Raw genomic sequence first — 17013 nt, forward strand, 5'->3', positions numbered from 1 at the left:
AGTAAATTACCAGTGGAAAATGTAACTTCAACTTAGTACAGACACTGGATAACTGAGACCTTCTCATAGTCATGGCCTTCCAGGAGAATGATCTTCAGATGCTCTTGTTGAACACTCAATGTTCCAGTGGCCAATTTGGGATGGAAAAAAGATAAATAAAATGAATAAGAAATAAGATAACCCCATGGTGTTGCTCCATTTCTTTGGGAGGTTCCTGGTGTTGCTGTTTCAAGGGAAAGGAACAGAGGAGGTGAAATTCTTGCAGTGTCAGGGCTCATAGTGCCTTTGGTCCCATGTGGTTTTATATAAATTGTGGGTAAGGCACGTGCCCAGTGCAGATGAGAGGCAAAGAGGGAACAGCTGCCACTGCTCTCTGGATCTCTGCTCTCAGCACATCTGGACCATTTAGGCAGCCAGGACAGCACGTGTCACCAGGGGAGCAGGAGCAGCCAGGATTCTACAGAACAAGGAGAGCAGAATTTTGGGTACCAAGCTGTATATCTGAATAGCATTGGTAGGAATTCCACCAATGCCAAGTCAGAGTGAATGAGCTCAGTTCAAGCTGCACACCATGGGCCTGGGTTTGGGAGCAGGGTGTACTGTACCCAGAGAAAATAGAAGTGGCAAGATTCAAAGCTGGAAATTCAAAACTCACTTCAACCAAGTCTTCTTCAGCTCTTGGAAAACAGCCTTGGTAAATCTCTCATCATATCATCATGACAATTTTCCCAGCTTGTTGGCTAAACAGTACCAGTACTAAATATAGCCCTCTTTGGCATGCCAGCAGGAGCTTGCCAAACATGAAGAAGAGTAATTTGTCCTTCCTGAGAAGACACATGCCACCCTCAGGCATATGGTACCGAGCCAGAAACAATTCACCCCAGAATGGCAACCAGCCCACTGCCAGCCTTGGCCTGTGGTGTGTTCCCACACTGCCATGGAATCATGCTGGATCCTGCAGCATGGAGCAGAGCTGGGACATTCCAGGGCAGGATTTTTCCCAGGTAAGAGTCACTGTTGTAAGACAACTCACTGAAGTGCAAAGTTAAAAAGTAATACCATCATTAAAACACCCCACAAAAGCAAAGAGTAATGTGATGAATCTTCACGCAACATTTTAAGGTTCTAAACTACCTGTGAGACTGCTCCACCTTTGGCTCCTCTTAACAAATAAATTGGTATGTACCAATAGCTCTGTGTCACAGCCATTTTTTCACAGAAATCCTTTCTTTCAGATTTCTGCATTTTCTGGGAAGCTGAGGGCCCCCAGAAAGAGAATGTAAACAATTGTTATCAGCTGCTGTGGAATGCAATAGGATGCACCTATTTTGACCTGTGATTGGTTCATGTTCCCATGTTTATAATTAAGGGCCAATCACAGGAACAAGCTGGGGACAGAGTCCCTGGACACAACTTTGTTATAGATTCTTTCTTTCTATTCTTAGCTTAGCAAGCATCTGCAACTTCTCTCTTTATTCTATTTAGTATAGTTACAATGTATTATTTATCATATATCAATAAATCCAGCCTTCTCATCAAAAAACAAGATTCTCATCTCTCTCTCACCTCCAGTGACCCACTCAGGACGCTGTAATAGCTCTGTGACAAACAGATTGTCACAGCTGTCAGAGTGAGTCACAAGAAATCACCTGCATTTGAGAGGAAATTGGCTTATCCTTTAAAGAACAGGTCTGCAAATAAACAATGGTGGGAGACATATTTAATGCAATATAGTACTTTGCTCAGAAAATGAGCTAAGCCGGAGGAAAAAGAAAAAACCCAACTTATTTGTGGATCTCTTCTGATGGATTACATTCTTGTGAAGTCAGACAGACCAGTTCAGTTTTTAGTAGCTTAGACATCAACAAGGTCCAAGAACAGCCTTTAAACTGACACAGAAACATGACATTTCCATTTCTTTAGGACCTTTCTGATCTTTCTCTCCAGAAAGAAACTAATCAGTTGCAGTCCTACACTGGATTATTTATGAAAATGTTTCTGAGCAATAAAATGTAAGACCTTCATCCAACTGTGAAAGCTAGCCAAGCACGAAGGTCCATAGGCACACAACTGCTTACAAGATAACAACCAAGAACAACAGAGGAAACACTGAGAAGGTAATTGCTCTACTCTTCCAAATTCAACAATTATGCTCAGACGCAACCAAAAGTGAGAAGAAAAATCAGCATTAATTAAAAGAGGACCTGTCCATACACAGAATGGAGCACTCTCTCCAGAGCTTCCCATGTAAGAAGCTATACTAGATCTGTTCAAAGAATCTTTTTTTTTTAATTGAAAAGGTGGATAAGAAGGACAGTTAAGTGCACTGAAACAGCAGAAAGGCAAATGTATTGCCCGTTACCTTTTCCTTGGGAGAACCACCAAGATGTGCCAAGGGCTTTGCACTGGGTAAGTTTTTCATTTCCAACCTACAGCTGGGGAGTGTCTGCCACAAACAGCAGAGAAGAAGCAAGTTAGGAAGTTTTTAATTATTCATGGGATCAACATCTCTCAGAGGGAAAATCAGAATTGTCTTTAAAGAAGCAAAGGGCAATGGGACCAGCAATTGAAAAGTTTAGGTGCCTGTTTGCAGGCCGAGAACTACTAGCTTAAATTACATTAGTTGAGATGCTTTGAAGGATCAAGAAATATGAACCTTCCACTGTGTCTTTTGCTGCAAATTATTTTGAAACTTCAGGTGTGGCAGAGACCTCATGTAGGGACTGGTCACACCAAGTAGAGTGTCCCTGAATCCTGGAAGTGGGCTGCTGCCATTTCTGTCAAATTTCAATTGAGGATCAGCACAGATGTCCTCAGAATCAGAGAAGGTGATGGTCCAGGTAGAAAAGGTTAGAGAACAGAAGATTTATAGATATGGAGATTTTTTTCCCCTGTACTTGTTGTAGTGAAAGAAGAAATAGAGTTCTGTGGTCTATTTAATATTCTTTAACTACTCTTGAAGTGTGAGTAATGTTCCCCTTTAAAACCTTTTTGACATGTACCCTGGTTCTTAACTGAGTGCTCTTTGTTTGGAAAATAGCCATTAGGCACTCACCCTTATCTCAAGAGTCAGACAATCAGTATTGTGGTGTCATGATGTGTTCATTCTGTTTAGGTCTCATATGAACAATCTGGATTCCTTGGAATAAAAGTGGCTTTTCTGTCCTGCTGTGTCAGGAAATAAAGACATTTCTGACATACAATACTATTTTTTCTAAGGATAAGGTCATCTTACTGTGCTGAGGACAGTCTTTTTAAGGCCATAGAATGAACTCCAAAAATGTACTGCAAAACTATTTATGCAAACAAATAGTTTTCAAGCTTTCTGTCTAGCCCAAAGCATTATTAATATTGACATGAATACAGAGTTGGCTTCCAAATAGGCCTGAAATCCTTGTAGCTCATCTGCGTTCAATACAAAACCCTAAAAAATCCCAGTTGTTGAAACAGCACTGCAGTCTAACAGCTCAGCATGAGGTTCTCATCTGTTTTCAAAACTGATTTCCAGTGAGTTTCAGCCTTGGTTGGTTCTTTAAAACTCAGATTTGTACAGTCACGCTCTTCTGTTTCATCGGAGACTGAATAATCTTTTCCTTGTTTGAGTTATTACCATTTTAGTAGCAAAGCTCAGCCTCATTTTGTAATTTCTGCCGGGTGAGTAATTTCTCCTCACCCAAGTAGTACCATTGAGTTTCCATGTGAGCAAGAACTTGCAAGATCAGGACCTTTCACCCTCAACACTGCCCCTTTTTTAGAGCATAACTATTTTTATTCTCCAGCTTCCAGGCATAGAAATGTTGACATCTAAACTGAGGAATGCCAATGGTTGAGACACAGAAAGAAAATAAAACCCATCAATTAAATTATTTAGAATGTTTACAAGACATTGCACTATTGAGCAAGGATCTGTTTACACAATGGAGTTATTTTAAAACATCTACATGTTTTAAAAGTCCAAGTCTTAAAATGCTGCACATATTTAAAATGAAAAAATGTTTCATGCTTTACTAAGTAGTAGATATTTCAAAATAATGGACATTTCAAAATAAACTCTAACACTTATTAGTCTGTCTCCTATAAAGTAAATTCTTCCATAAACCTTTAGAAGAACTCTTCTTACATCTCTGTGTACTGATCAGCAGAAATGGAACCTTCCAGGCACAAAATCCTTACCTGTTCCCTTAACCTGGCTATTGTCACCAGTGACACACCCCAGGGTCACCCTGTGTTAATGGCCTGGGTGGTGGGACAGAGGGAAGCCTCGGCAGGTTTGCAGAAGATACAAAACAGGGAGAAGTGGCTGACACAGAGATGCCACTGAGAGCATCTCCATGGCAGAAAGTTCACTGCTCTTTGGCTATGAAACATGAAAATTCTCAGTTACTAAGAGCCCCAAATTTCCTTTACATCTGGGCACATTAGAGCCCAGGACAGGATTCACTGCAGTTCTCCAGGATGGCCCCTGCTGGGATATGATGCATTTTTGTCTCAGGAGAGCCAGTATGCTGCTGTCTGCTTGCCCTCTGCCCTCCCTCCCTGTTCCTACCCTGCAGACCTGCCATCCAGCTTGGCCAAGCAGGGAACGCTGCTGCTGACACCAGATATGTGGCACACAGAGGTGCAGGCACAGAAAAGGTCTGCAAGGAGCCAGCCCTTCCTCCTGGTGTGCTATGGTGCTCCCTTCTCTCTGCATCTGTGTTGAAAGAGCAAGAAATGGTGGACATTCACAAAGACCTGTCTCATCTCTGTAAGCACGGAGCAGAGTTGCAGATGTGCTTGATCTGGGCATTCCCAGGACAGTCAAGGAGACCAGTGCAACCCCAGCTTGTGTTCCTCCCCTGCCACCGCAGCTGCAGTGAGGACTGGGCTTCTTCATGTATCTCAATCCATGTGAAATTGATTCCATGGAGAGGACCATAAAACTGGCTAGCACTTTATGGATTAAGTAAAAGATCTCAGCCCGGTGAGTATCACACTGGAAACTGGCCAGGGAGGTGGTGTGGCGCTGATCACACACTGAGAGTCTCTCTGTGTTCTCCATAATCATTATCCTATTTTGAAATAATGATAAGATCAGCTGGACCTTGCTGCCAGCTCCCACAGGACAATCTGGCTCTGTAATGTAAGTAAAAGAGTCTATCTGTTGTCTGCATCTTCCTCTTCTATTTCTGTTCAGGGTCAAGTATCCATATTGCAGTCTTTCCAGGGAAGGAAAGGATAAAAAGCTGAGGACTTACATTGAAAGAATGTAAAAATGATTGGTCAAGGGGAATTTTCTTACCCAAAGATCCCCACACTTCTGTGTCTGCACTCCTGTTACATTATTTCATCATCACCTTCAGAAAAATAATATCAAAATAAAGACTTGGTTATTACAGATAGACAAAGGAATGCTTCATGGGTGACTCTTACCTTTCACAGTGACAGTTCTGGGGCAATTACAGTTCCCTTTCTTTCTTATGGAAAGGGCAGATCTGCTGTTTGGAAGTTCTGCTGGTGTTTCTGCCCTAATGGCCTGGTTTAGGAATAGTTAGAATGTTTACAGTGGGGCTACCAGAGAAATGTGGATTTTAAACCCACATACTCATGAGAAGGGAGCTCAGGAAAATGGGAAGACCTGGTTTTGAGAAGCATGCAGATCCATACTGACTTTGTAAGCTGTCCTGTCTGCACAGACCCATATGAGCCATGGGGTCTTAGGATGCCTTATCCAATTGCTCATGACAGTCAATACAAATTGTGAGAAAAAAAAAGACTTGTCTTATTCTGAGAATCCAAAACTCAGACATATCTGACAGCGCAGACATGCTTCCAGGGACAAGCCTACAGGCCTTGCATTATTGATTACACTGACTTCTTTTTCCTTTTGTTTTTGCTTTGGGAGGAAGGATGCATTCTGCAGTTTATGCATAATGTAGATATTTTGTTATCAATTGACTTGGTAGATGATCTTTGTAAACAATTAATTTGAAGGCTGACTGGAAGGGCAGCAGTGTCCCTGTCCTTGGTGGGAGCCCTTGGCCTTTCAGGGAAAGATGCTTTTGTCACAATGAAGTCTGTGGAAGCATCTGACTGGGAGCTTCTTTTGACACTGACACTTTGAGAGGCTCCTCTTCCATGCCACTTCATGGAAATTTGGCTCCCCACAAGTGCCCAATTTCAAAACATTTGTTTCTCCCTCATGAGTTACAGGGCTCTGGAAGGCTGTGAGGTTGTCAGACCTCGAGAAGGGTAATTTTTGCCTGTTGCCATTGCCAATTAAAAAGCCTAGGCAATGGAAACATAGGAGGAGACTTGCTGAGGAAAACATGTAACATTTGTAACCTTGCAGCCTTTCTCCCTGACTCATGGCCGCAGCAACGGACCACGGTTTCAAGATTTAGCCATGAACTCAGACCTGTGGAAAACCTTCTCACCTTCCTGCATCTCAGCAGTCCATGTGCCTTACCAGCTGCTACCAAACCCATCTGCTTCTTGTCCAAGTTCCAGTAGGACAAAGCTGTGCCACCATCCAGATGGCAGGAGGATGATGGAGAAATCCAGAGAGCAAGGAAAGCACCCTGACTCTGGATCCTTACTATGTGTCACAAGGGGTTAACAGCCCTCTCTACAAGCAGTCAGGCCAAACCTCCAGGAACAAACTCACATTTGAGCTACCAGGTATAAACTGAGGCAGATACAGTGGAAGCAGGAAGGACTACTGCCCACAATGTCTGGCCTCAAGACCACACTTCTTCCTTTCCCTGTTTGTTTGAAGTCTATAATGGAGAACACTGTGAGATAAGAGCAGGGCATTTATGCAGGTGTTGTGGTGCAAGGTCTGTGCTGCTGTACTGAAGATGAGTCAGGGTTGGGGCACTTATTAAAATTTCCTTTAAACAGCACTGCAAGGAAGGTTTGGAGAGGTTTTCTTCAGTGGTGCCCTATTTATATGCAGAAGTGTCTGTGGCACTTTATAAAGGACTGTCCTAGGGCTGCACCTGTGATTGAACATGAGAGTCCTTGACCAGGTCTTACGGCAATGATCCAATGGGGTGGTTTGTAGGGATGTAAGGACATTGTCAAGCTGATTTTAACACAAAAATGAATACATGAGAGAAAAAACCCTATCAAGTGAAAGTGACCTTAGGACAGAAAATTATGACCTGGAAAGCACCATGCAAATTTTAGTGGATACATTGACCAAGGACATGTCCTGATGGAGGTAAGTTGTCCTTTTGGGGCAGGTTCCAGAGCCAAATCTGTTCTCTGGTACAGCATCAGCTTGAACCTCTGTGTTGCTCCTTAGGCAATGGTTGTGCTGTAAATCAGAATCCAGGAGCTGGATGCATTCTGGCTGGCCCCAGCTCCTAGATGGTCCCTGAGGACTGACCTACTGTGGATTGGGCAGCCTCCAAATTGTCCTGACAGGTAGGCCCAAAGAGGGGAATTTCAGCAGGGGTTTCCTCATCTCCCCAATAACTGCTGGGCTCTGAGATGTGCAGCAGAATCTGAACAAAGCAAGAATTCTGCCCCCAGCTGCCTGCATGCAGCCTCAGATGGTGGGAACATGAATAGTGGAAGGCCCTGAAATAGGAAGGAGAACCAACTGTGGGAGGCTTCTGCCAGTTTATGTGGCTGCCCTTCCAGCTCCACATATGAAACCACTGCCCTCACCAAATGGGTTCAGTAAGAGCAGGGAGTACTTACATGACAAAACATGAAAAAGGGCTGTTGCAAAAGCACTTGAATCCAAAAAAAGCATACTTTGAAATAAATAAGGGGCATTGGGAAATTACATTCTGGCAACTGCACAAAGTGTGTGCATTTCCCATAGAACAGAATAAAAATAGATTGTGTCGAAAACAACGATAAAAAGCTCATGGGAATGCATGTCTGGCACAGTTTATATTCCACTCCTGGGGCTAAAGTTGGAATATTGAAAATGTGGTGCAATTATGAATTTTACTTTAAAAATGTAAATATTTCTGTTTCTTATAAAAGTATAAAAAATAATCACATACTTTCTTTGATGATCCATAAGTCTACACTAAATAGCCAATTTCAATTCACTGCAAGTCAAATGAGTTAAGATACTTACACTGGACAAATTAATATGATGGGATCTTTAGCTTCTGCCAGAATAAAAACAGTAATGTCATGTAGAGACAAATGCATGTGTGTTTATTTATACAAGCACACACATACACTTATAGAGAGATACAAACGGTCTTTCTCTTCCAGAATCTTCCAGAATCCAGAATGTCCTGTAAAGGTCATTACATTTTGATTATTTTTTAATCAAATGCACATTCACAACTTTGTATAACCAAACTATTCTGAGACAAACTGAAGGCTTGAGACTCCAGTGCACAGCTCTGACACATTGACATTTGTCCTTTAAGATCTGCTAGTTTGAATTAAGGTTTTTCTCTCAAATGTAACTGTTCCAACCACAGGCACATGTCTTTCCTTACAGATTAGGCTGCAAGGCACCTGAACCCATCTTGGCTGATGCCTTTGGGACATTAAAGTGCCTGTCATACAGGCCAGCAGCACCTACCAAGCCCAGATGTGTGCAGGTGTGCAGAGACACCCAAACTGAGAAGCATGTCAGGGTCAGAGTGTGGTTTTACTCACTAATGCTATTTTCAGTTTTCAGCAGGACAAAAGTCTGCAGGAACATTACCACTACATTAGGGCTCAAACCAAAGAAAATATTTCAGATGGTGCCCTCTTTAACCAATACTTCTACAGAAGCTTTATTCTTCTTGCCAAGAATAACTAATAATTTCCTCAAGAATATAATGAGTAACAATCAAATCTATCAGAGAAAACAAAACAAAACAAAACAAAACAACAAAATAGAAAAACCAGAACAACCCCACACATTAAAATCCAAAACCACAAAACAAAAAAATAACCCAAACCAAAAGCCCAATAGTTCATGTTCACTGAAAAATTGCCTCTTCCCTAGAAGATATCACTTTCAGACGCCAGAGCTCTGACTCCCTCCTTCTTGAAATTAGCTCCCAAGAAACTGAAGTTAGTTCTCTTAATGACTATTTTTAGGAACAGTTAATGAGAAACTCAAGGCATGGAATTGTAGTGTTATTCTCCATCCAACAGCTATTTCTACTCATTTTCTCCCAGTTTTTGCCACAAAGTAGATGATCTGAAAACTTCAGATCTAAGCTCAGAACTAATAGAAGATTTGCAGGGAGAAAGTTCATTTTTCAAAAATTATCAGATTCCCCATCTCCCTCAAGGAAAATGAAGCAAAACTATCCATTCACTATCAGTCTTTTTCATTTCAATACAACCCAAGCACCCATGGCAGTGACTGTAGGTTTTCAAAAGCACATCTGTATTATGATTTTTTCTCTGGTGCTTCATATTTCAGAAAATCTAAGAATTACTTCATCTTTGGGTATTTGTGTGTTCCTCTAGTGACATGAAAGAGTTTGATTTTCCAAGAGAAGATGTTGAGCCATCTCTGATAAGCAAGACTGATGCTATTCTTTTCCATAAAGGTGCTACTAGACTATACAGAGTGATATCCTTCATCCCTTAGATCATATAAGCGTCTTCTACTGAGCATGGTAACAAGTGCTTAGATGAACATTGAGAATTCTCCCAGTCTTTTCACCTCAAGACATTTCCTTCAGCTTATGAATAATTCCTAGGTCTCTTTTCTGCACGTCTCCAAGTCTCCATATTCTTTTGAACACATGAACACTATATCTGTACCTTTTTACTGGTCTCAGGAGTGCATTATAGAGGAAAGATCTCTCACTCCTATTTTTGTTCTCCCTCTCAAAACAAGCAAAAATCTCAATAGCCCCTTTGTCTGTAGAATTACACAAGAAATTGAGTAAAGTTGTTTTTCCATTCTGATCACTAAACTCTTCTAGAAACACTGCCTTCCAAGATAAAATTCTTCCATTCTGTAGAAACCTCTTTCTTCTGAAGTCAACGACTTAATAAGGAGCTTGTAGAGTATGATTTTCTTTAAATGAATGAGTTATCCAGATCATTCCATGCTTTTCTGAGCTCAGGAACATCACTGTACAACTGAGTTTTGTGTCATCTGCAAGTTATATCAGCAACATTTATATTTGATCCCATGTGACTGCAGGAGGTGTTGAACAGAAGCAGCCTCCTGCCAATTCCTGGGGAACTTCTCCATCTGATGATGATTTTCTGTTGTTAGCTATTTGGAGAGATGTCTCTGTTAGCCATTTAACATGTTGACTTGACAGTGTATAGTGCCAATTTTATAAAATTTGTAAGGGCATCAAACGAAATAAGATCCTCAAAATAGATGAAGTTTACTGCATCTACACTGTCATTTTATTTCATTGCTTTTAAAATGAGAAGGTTTACTTTTAATGACAAATTCAGAACTCACTATATTGACTTTAGAAACTCTAGTCGCATTTTTCTGAAATTACAGGTGATTATGAGAGCCCAAATTGAGGCACATAAAAAGGAGCACTTTTCTAAGAGACAGTATCCTGTAGTTTCTGAATATCAAGGACAACAAACAACAGATTTCAAAGGAAATCAACAGCTGTTCATTTACTGAATAGTAACACTTGTAAACATAACTTGTAATAAGTCACAAAGCTCATACTCCCTGGAAAATACAGTTTGGGGTTAAAAAGGACTAGGATGAGTGAAAAAGCAAGGGACTTGAGGTTAGAATATGTGATACTCTGCATTTCTTTTGAACATAATATCTCAGTAGATGAGGTGGATGGAACACTTGAATTCAGGACCAACATAAGCCAACTAGAATTTGAATTGCTGATAATCTGATACTCCTCCTCCTGAGCCATGACTTCTGCTCTCTTCTCCCTGACAGCATGATTCATCATCTCAGCTCTAATCAGGCATTTAATTCCACTGACTACATAGCACTATAAGTACCTAAAAGGTGATAGAAAGGAGAGGAAATGAACACTTGTTCCTGGGTTAGCAGGTGCCATTTTGTGTCAGGAAACTCCCCAAACTGTATATCTGGTTAAACTGATTGTGAATTGGTACTGAAAGTGGCAGGGGATGTTTCATTTACACTGCTTTGCTGCTATTCTGCTTCTTCAGATGGATTATTCTTCCATCCAAGTTTTGAACTTGGCCTTTCTGTTTGCTCAGGGAAAACCCTCACTGGCATAAATAACAATTTTTCTTGAGTATGTAAATGGCTATTTGGTTCTTGCCATTCTAGATTTACAGTAGGCAGTTGGGGAGTTTAGGGGTTTGAATCCACAGAACAATAAGTACAGGCAGAATAAAGGGTGTGAGATGGAGAAGAGTCAATTGAGGAAGAATCACAGGGAATATGTTAGAATTTCATTCATACATTACAGGCACTAGTTTCTTATATTGTTTATAGAACTGGACATTTTTTTGATAAAAAAGATTTGGGTTTGGTAATGGATTTTGTAATACAATAATGGTGACATTATTGTATTACAAATGGTGACATCATTCCAATGAGAAAAGTGTGAAACTATGGATCTACACAACTACAAGTTTTGTTATCAGTGGAAAAATTATTGCTGCGTGATTGCCATTAAAAACAGTCAGTTAAAAAATCCTGTAAGCAAGATTTGCCTACTAAGCCAGAAGGACCTGAGAAGGAAAGAAAGAAAGTCAATAAAAAGTCAATTTTAAAGGTATTTTGGAAGATCAGTACATGATCGGTACATGATTATTCGTATGAGCTGTGGTTGTTCTAAATGTACATACCAACTATCGCTCAGTCAAGAATAGAGAGATAAAAAGAAGGAAGAAAAAATATTACCTTATAGCTGACAAGATTTTGAAGTAAATATAGGACATGTTTGGATTTGAAGATGCTTTCTGGGCAGCAGCTTTTTTGGCATGCAGTATGCAAAGTTCATCTTTATCTGAAATTTCAAAAGCCTGGACAAAATATTTGAGATAACACAAATCAAACTGGAAATTTAGGGAGTAACACCTTCCAAACACAAATGTGAGTATTTTCCTACTATCCTGCATTAGGCAGAGGGCCATGTGTTTCTCCAGTACAATATGAACACTTTCCATGGAGAACTACTGTGGAAATTACTAGGTTGCCAAATTGAGAGAGACTGTTACAGATGACGAGATCAGGATCTCTTCTTTCTGGGCTAGCTGGGCAACTGGTGGTGCAAGGACACAGTAGTAACAGCCCCTCTTGCCTGACACGAGGCAACAAAGGGCAGGATTTAAAAGCTGGTACTCCACTGGTGTGCTTGCTAAGTCACTTTGCTCAGGGGAGAGAGGGCTTTACCCTGGTGCACACCCCAGATGTTCAGCGCACACCTCTGCCCCCCTGTACAGCCCCTGCAGGCTCAGCGGGGCTGCTCAGCAGCAGCTCTTGGGAAGGACTGGAGAAAAATATTCTTATCAGGCAAAACACTGAGAGCTGGCAGAAAAAAACAGGCTTGTAGTTGGATGTTGGATGGACTTTGTTGGATCAAGTTTACTAAATTTACTAAATTTGCATTGCCCCTGCTAAAGACAAAGCTTGGAAGTCTGACACTCATCTGTTCTGCACTCCGCTCATTGTCCTCCATGTGATCAGCTCTGACAAAGTATTCCCAACCTGCTGTCTGGAATTATCCTGTGGGAGAGAATTGCTATTTCTCACCTGTTAGCTCTTTTTCACTGCTCAAACCAGGTGAAGGGACAAGAATGACATACAAAGCAGGTAAGCAGTGTATTATGAAAACTGCATCTGTTGGCTAGGAGGAAAGGAGATAAAGTCTTTGGGTTATTTCCTTGGGAATTGTGAGGCGAATATTCTGCCTAATGCCTTTTCAGTACAGAAGGATTTCTGTAGGTTGTATATTCTCTTTCTTTTAAAGAATATATTTACAGCTGAACTAGAATGGCACACAAAAATTAGTAGTAACTAATGAAACTCATTGGAGAGGTGTGAAGCAATACTCTATCTAACTGTTCATTCTGCTAGACATAACACATATTTTCGACAGCTGTCCTCCTTATGAGGATTTAAAAGCAATTTAAATATCAATACAAAGTCTTTGGAACAGAAAGCTTCTAAGGAAACTAGATGACACCAACTTGAACTACAAAGTTTGCTGCCATCCTTTGAGGTACACAAACCTCAAGGTTAAGTTTCTCTAGACACAAATGTTTTGGGCTGTTTTGAAACATTTTTGGAAAGAAGCATTTTTTAGAGTTCTGCCACTTAGGAATCTCTTATTCAAATTATCTGAGTTTTGCATAAAAACATCAAAGGCTGGCTCTTGAGGATGTCTTCAGAGAAGTGATCTCATTTTAAGTCTGGGAGGATGAGAGTCTCTGACAAAGTAGGGGAGTCCTTGATTAGATGGCAAAAGACACTATGCTGCTGGTAAATTCCTAGAAAAAAAGGACTGCCTTTTCTGGGTACGAGAAAACCTCAGGGATGACAACTCTTCTAATCCTGGAAGACTCCATTAAATGGAATATTATATGCTCACAGGACACCTAGTGCCTGGAAGGCACTAATTACTAACACTTCTCTTCCTGGGAGCTTCCTCAAAGCTTAGGTATGCCTCAGCCTGGTCACAAACAGATCAATCCTATCAGTGGTGTGACAAGGTTTTTAAGCTCCCAAACTTGTGAATGAGCCCATCTGGCATTTCTAGCTGAGCCCCCCTTCAGGGTGGCCAAGCTCTGCACGTGTCCATGGTGTTCAGGTGTCAGCTCTCCTGCTGCGCTTGGTGCTCAGCCATTTTAATGAAGTGGCTGTGCTGCACCAGCAGTGCTTCCACAGCAGCTGTGGTCAGGGCATGCCAGCACTGCAGCCTGGCATCCAGGGGGGTGTGCTGGCAGCCCCCCGGATACTGCAGCAGTTCTCAGAGCCTGACAACACAGCAGCCTGCTGAAGTCCAGAGAGAACTCCTGGTCTGCCCCCAGATGACTTAGCTTGAGTTTGAAGAGGTTCCTCAAGCAGGACAGTACTAAACAACAGCGAATTTAACTTCAAAAATGTACTTTATAATGGCCTGCAGTGTAAAATGAAGCTACAAGATGTTGCATGAAGGTATTCCACAGCTCAACCTGCAGAGGTGCCTCCTGTCTGTTACAGGGCAGCAATATCACCCATGCAAGCATGGTTTGCTCACTTCACTAATTTACCTGGTCTGTAACACTTTGAAGATCCAACTTGTGAACCAAGCTGCATTTGAAAACACATACACAACCAGAACTGGGTTCCATTTGGAAATTAATTCAATTTAAAGCTTTAGATATCCCTATCTGTGTGAAAAGTGTCAGAGAGATTGCTGTATTTTGCTGTCACCTTATTTTTTTGAGGTCAGGTTTTTCAGTATCTTGCTACTACAAACTCACATTTGACTGCTCATGTCACCCTAAGCCCTTACGAAGCTCATTGCAAGGCCATTTGAGCAATGCTGAATGTTTAATGAAATCAATTATCAAACAGCCATGTTGTCGCAGCCTTAGACATTTTAGCAGTTAATTTGCTTGATGCATAAAAATAAGACTCCAACTGGAGTCTCTCTGGAACCCCAATACATTGGCCAATGTTCAGAGGTGATAGCAAACCACGGGGGGATGCAGTTTTCATGCATTCCACGGACCTCATTTTCAAGAAGCGTTTAGTGAGGCATTGAAAAACATGGCACCCGTAATTGCTGCTTACTCCACTTAAAACATTTAAGCTTCCTGGTGATGACAAGCAGCACCCACTTACCACTGCGCTAAGTAGTCCCTGCAGCATGGCTTGGAAGAGCGTCTATGATGAGCGTTGGCACTCAGCAGTGTTTAAATTGGACTTCTTCCCCCATTTTTAAACTATTGTTTCTTTCTCCAGCTAAACCTTAAACAATCAGCTGACAAACAGGATGCTCTTGCTAGCACCACATCACCCCTTCCCATCCTAAATAATATAGATTAATATAAATTGACAGCACTTCTATGCGTATGAATGATGTGCAGAAGAGCTTTAAGGTGGTGCATGGCCGTGAAAAAGCACAGCAGTAACCAGCTATGAGATGCTACATGCACTGCGGACCTTCCCTGAGCGGGGCCGTGTCCGCTCACCGGGAATCCCCGCCGCTCGCCAGGGCGGATGCTCGGACACCCCGCAGGGAGAAGGCGCTCAATGCTTGGGTCCCCGGCAGCCCGGGGGTGGCGGGGCCGTGTCCCGGCAGGGCAGCCCGTGCGGGGGCAGAGATGCGCTGCCCTGTGCCGTGCCCTGTGCCGTGCCGTGCCCTGTGCCGTGCCGTGCCCTCGGCGCGGCCCCGCGGCTCCCGGCGGCGCGGGCGGGGCGCGGCGGCCGCAGTCCCCGGCGGGAGGTTGTCATGGTTTCCCGGGTCACATGTGCGCGAGGTTCCCCCGGCGCGGGGGGAGGAGGCGCCGCCGCCGCCGAGGCTGCCGGAGCCGCTGCCCCCCGCGGGCCCGCCCCCCGCCCGCTCCCACCTGCGCCGCGCCCGCCCCTTCCCGCTGCCCACGGGCGATCCGCCGGGCGCGCCTCGTCCCCCGGGCCGCCGACCCCCGGCCCCGGGCTCTCCCCCCCTTCTCCTCCTCCTCCTTCTCCTCCTTCTCCTCTCCCCTTCCCCTCACCCTCCCCCTTCCTGGCCGGGCTGCGCCCCCCCGGCCGGCCCCGGCATGAGCATCTCCATCCCGGCGGGGCTGACGGAGCTGCTGCAGGGCTTCACGGTAGAGGTGCTGCGGAGCCAGCCCGGGGACCTGCTGGAGTTTGCCCTCCAGTACTTCGGGCGCCTCAAGGAGGAGGCGGCGACGGCCAAGGATGCGGCGGAGAAGGAGCCGAGCGGCCGCAGAGCGGGCACCGGCCATGACAGGGGCGCTCAGCCGCCGCGCCGGGGCCCCCCCGACGCCCGCGGGGTCAACTTCGCCGAGGAGCCCATGCAGACCGACTCCGAGAGCGGCGAGGACGAGCAGCCGCCGCCGCCGCCGCCGCCGCAGCAGTTCCCGGGTAAGGCTCCCCCGCCTCGCCGGGCCCGGGGCTGGGGGCGCGGGGCGGCTCCCGCGGCCGCCCGGGCTCAAGTGCGCGGCCGGCGGCGATGGGGGTCCCGGCAGGGTAGGGGTCCCAGGAGGATGGGAGTCCCGGCGGTGTGGGGGTCCCAGGAGGATGGGGGTCCCGGCTGGATGGGGGTCCCGGCGGTGTGGGGGTCCCGGCGGTGTGGGGGTCCCGGCCCGGGGTGCCGGGGGCGGCGGAGCGCGGGCTCGGGCACGGACCGCCCGCGCTGATGCCAGAGAGCGGAGCCCGCGGGAGCGTTCCCGTATCCCGCGGCAAACTTTAACCTCCCGGGCTTCCCCCGGTGCTCCCGGTGCTGGTGTTTGGCATACAGCTATCACCGGCTGCATCGCTTGGAGCGTGTGAGCCCGTAATAGACTAGCAAAGAGCTGTCTGTATATTTCCTTTTTATAGGAGCAAATCTGCATTCCGTAATTAGTGCAAGGGTATGTCTGCCTCAGAAAACACCTCTCATGGACATGTTACTGTATTCATGCACTTGATTAGGCATTTGCGTAGATGCACTTATATGTGTTTTAGAAAGTAGAGCACAATTTAAAACATAATTTCTTCCTGAAAACCAGAGTGAAATTTTTTGCATTTAGAAGGGCCTGTGGAACAAGTGTTGCTGTGACAGCAAAGAACATTTGCAGTATCTTTGTGTTTGAAGGTAACACCGATCTACACGCAGCTAATGACACCTTATCTTTGTGTGGCTGACAGGTTTTATTTCGAGACTGTGTCAATCCATCTGCTGGTGTGGGTTATGGGATGGGTAGGAGCTGCCTCTGAAGTGCTTTGTCTTTGTGTCATGAGCAGGCTGACTGAAGGGTCAGTCAATAAAGGTTAGATGGAGAAGAGGAAAGCGTCCAAGCATCTTTATCTTTTTTTTTTTGAGGATAGCTTGAAGTGCACCTCATCAGATCATCAAAGCAGTCATCCCCCCGAGTCGTGCTGGAGGTAGATTTACTTAGCAGAGTACAGAAGGCAGTTGTTTGCTAGTTGAATTT

At 44.2% G+C, this 17013-nt stretch overlaps 1 protein-coding gene across 2 annotated transcripts in view; it reads left to right on the forward strand.

Annotated features, from left to right (window-relative positions):
• Nucleotides 1–15541: 15541 nt before the first annotated feature.
• PRKAR2B (protein kinase cAMP-dependent type II regulatory subunit beta) overlaps nucleotides 15542–17013 on the forward strand; it is a 75396-nt gene continuing 73924 nt past the window's right edge. For both annotated transcript variants that reach the window (XM_059472731.1, XM_059472732.1), the window contains exon 1: nucleotides 15542–15961. In XM_059472731.1, coding sequence (XP_059328714.1) covers nucleotides 15634–15961 — 328 coding nt within the window. In that variant the 5' untranslated portion in view covers nucleotides 15542–15633. The remainder of the gene's footprint in view (nucleotides 15962–17013) is intronic.

This window comes from Ammospiza nelsoni, chromosome 5 (genome assembly GCF_027579445.1).
Source record: "Ammospiza nelsoni isolate bAmmNel1 chromosome 5, bAmmNel1.pri, whole genome shotgun sequence".
Taxonomy (NCBI): domain Eukaryota; kingdom Metazoa; phylum Chordata; class Aves; order Passeriformes; family Passerellidae; genus Ammospiza; species Ammospiza nelsoni.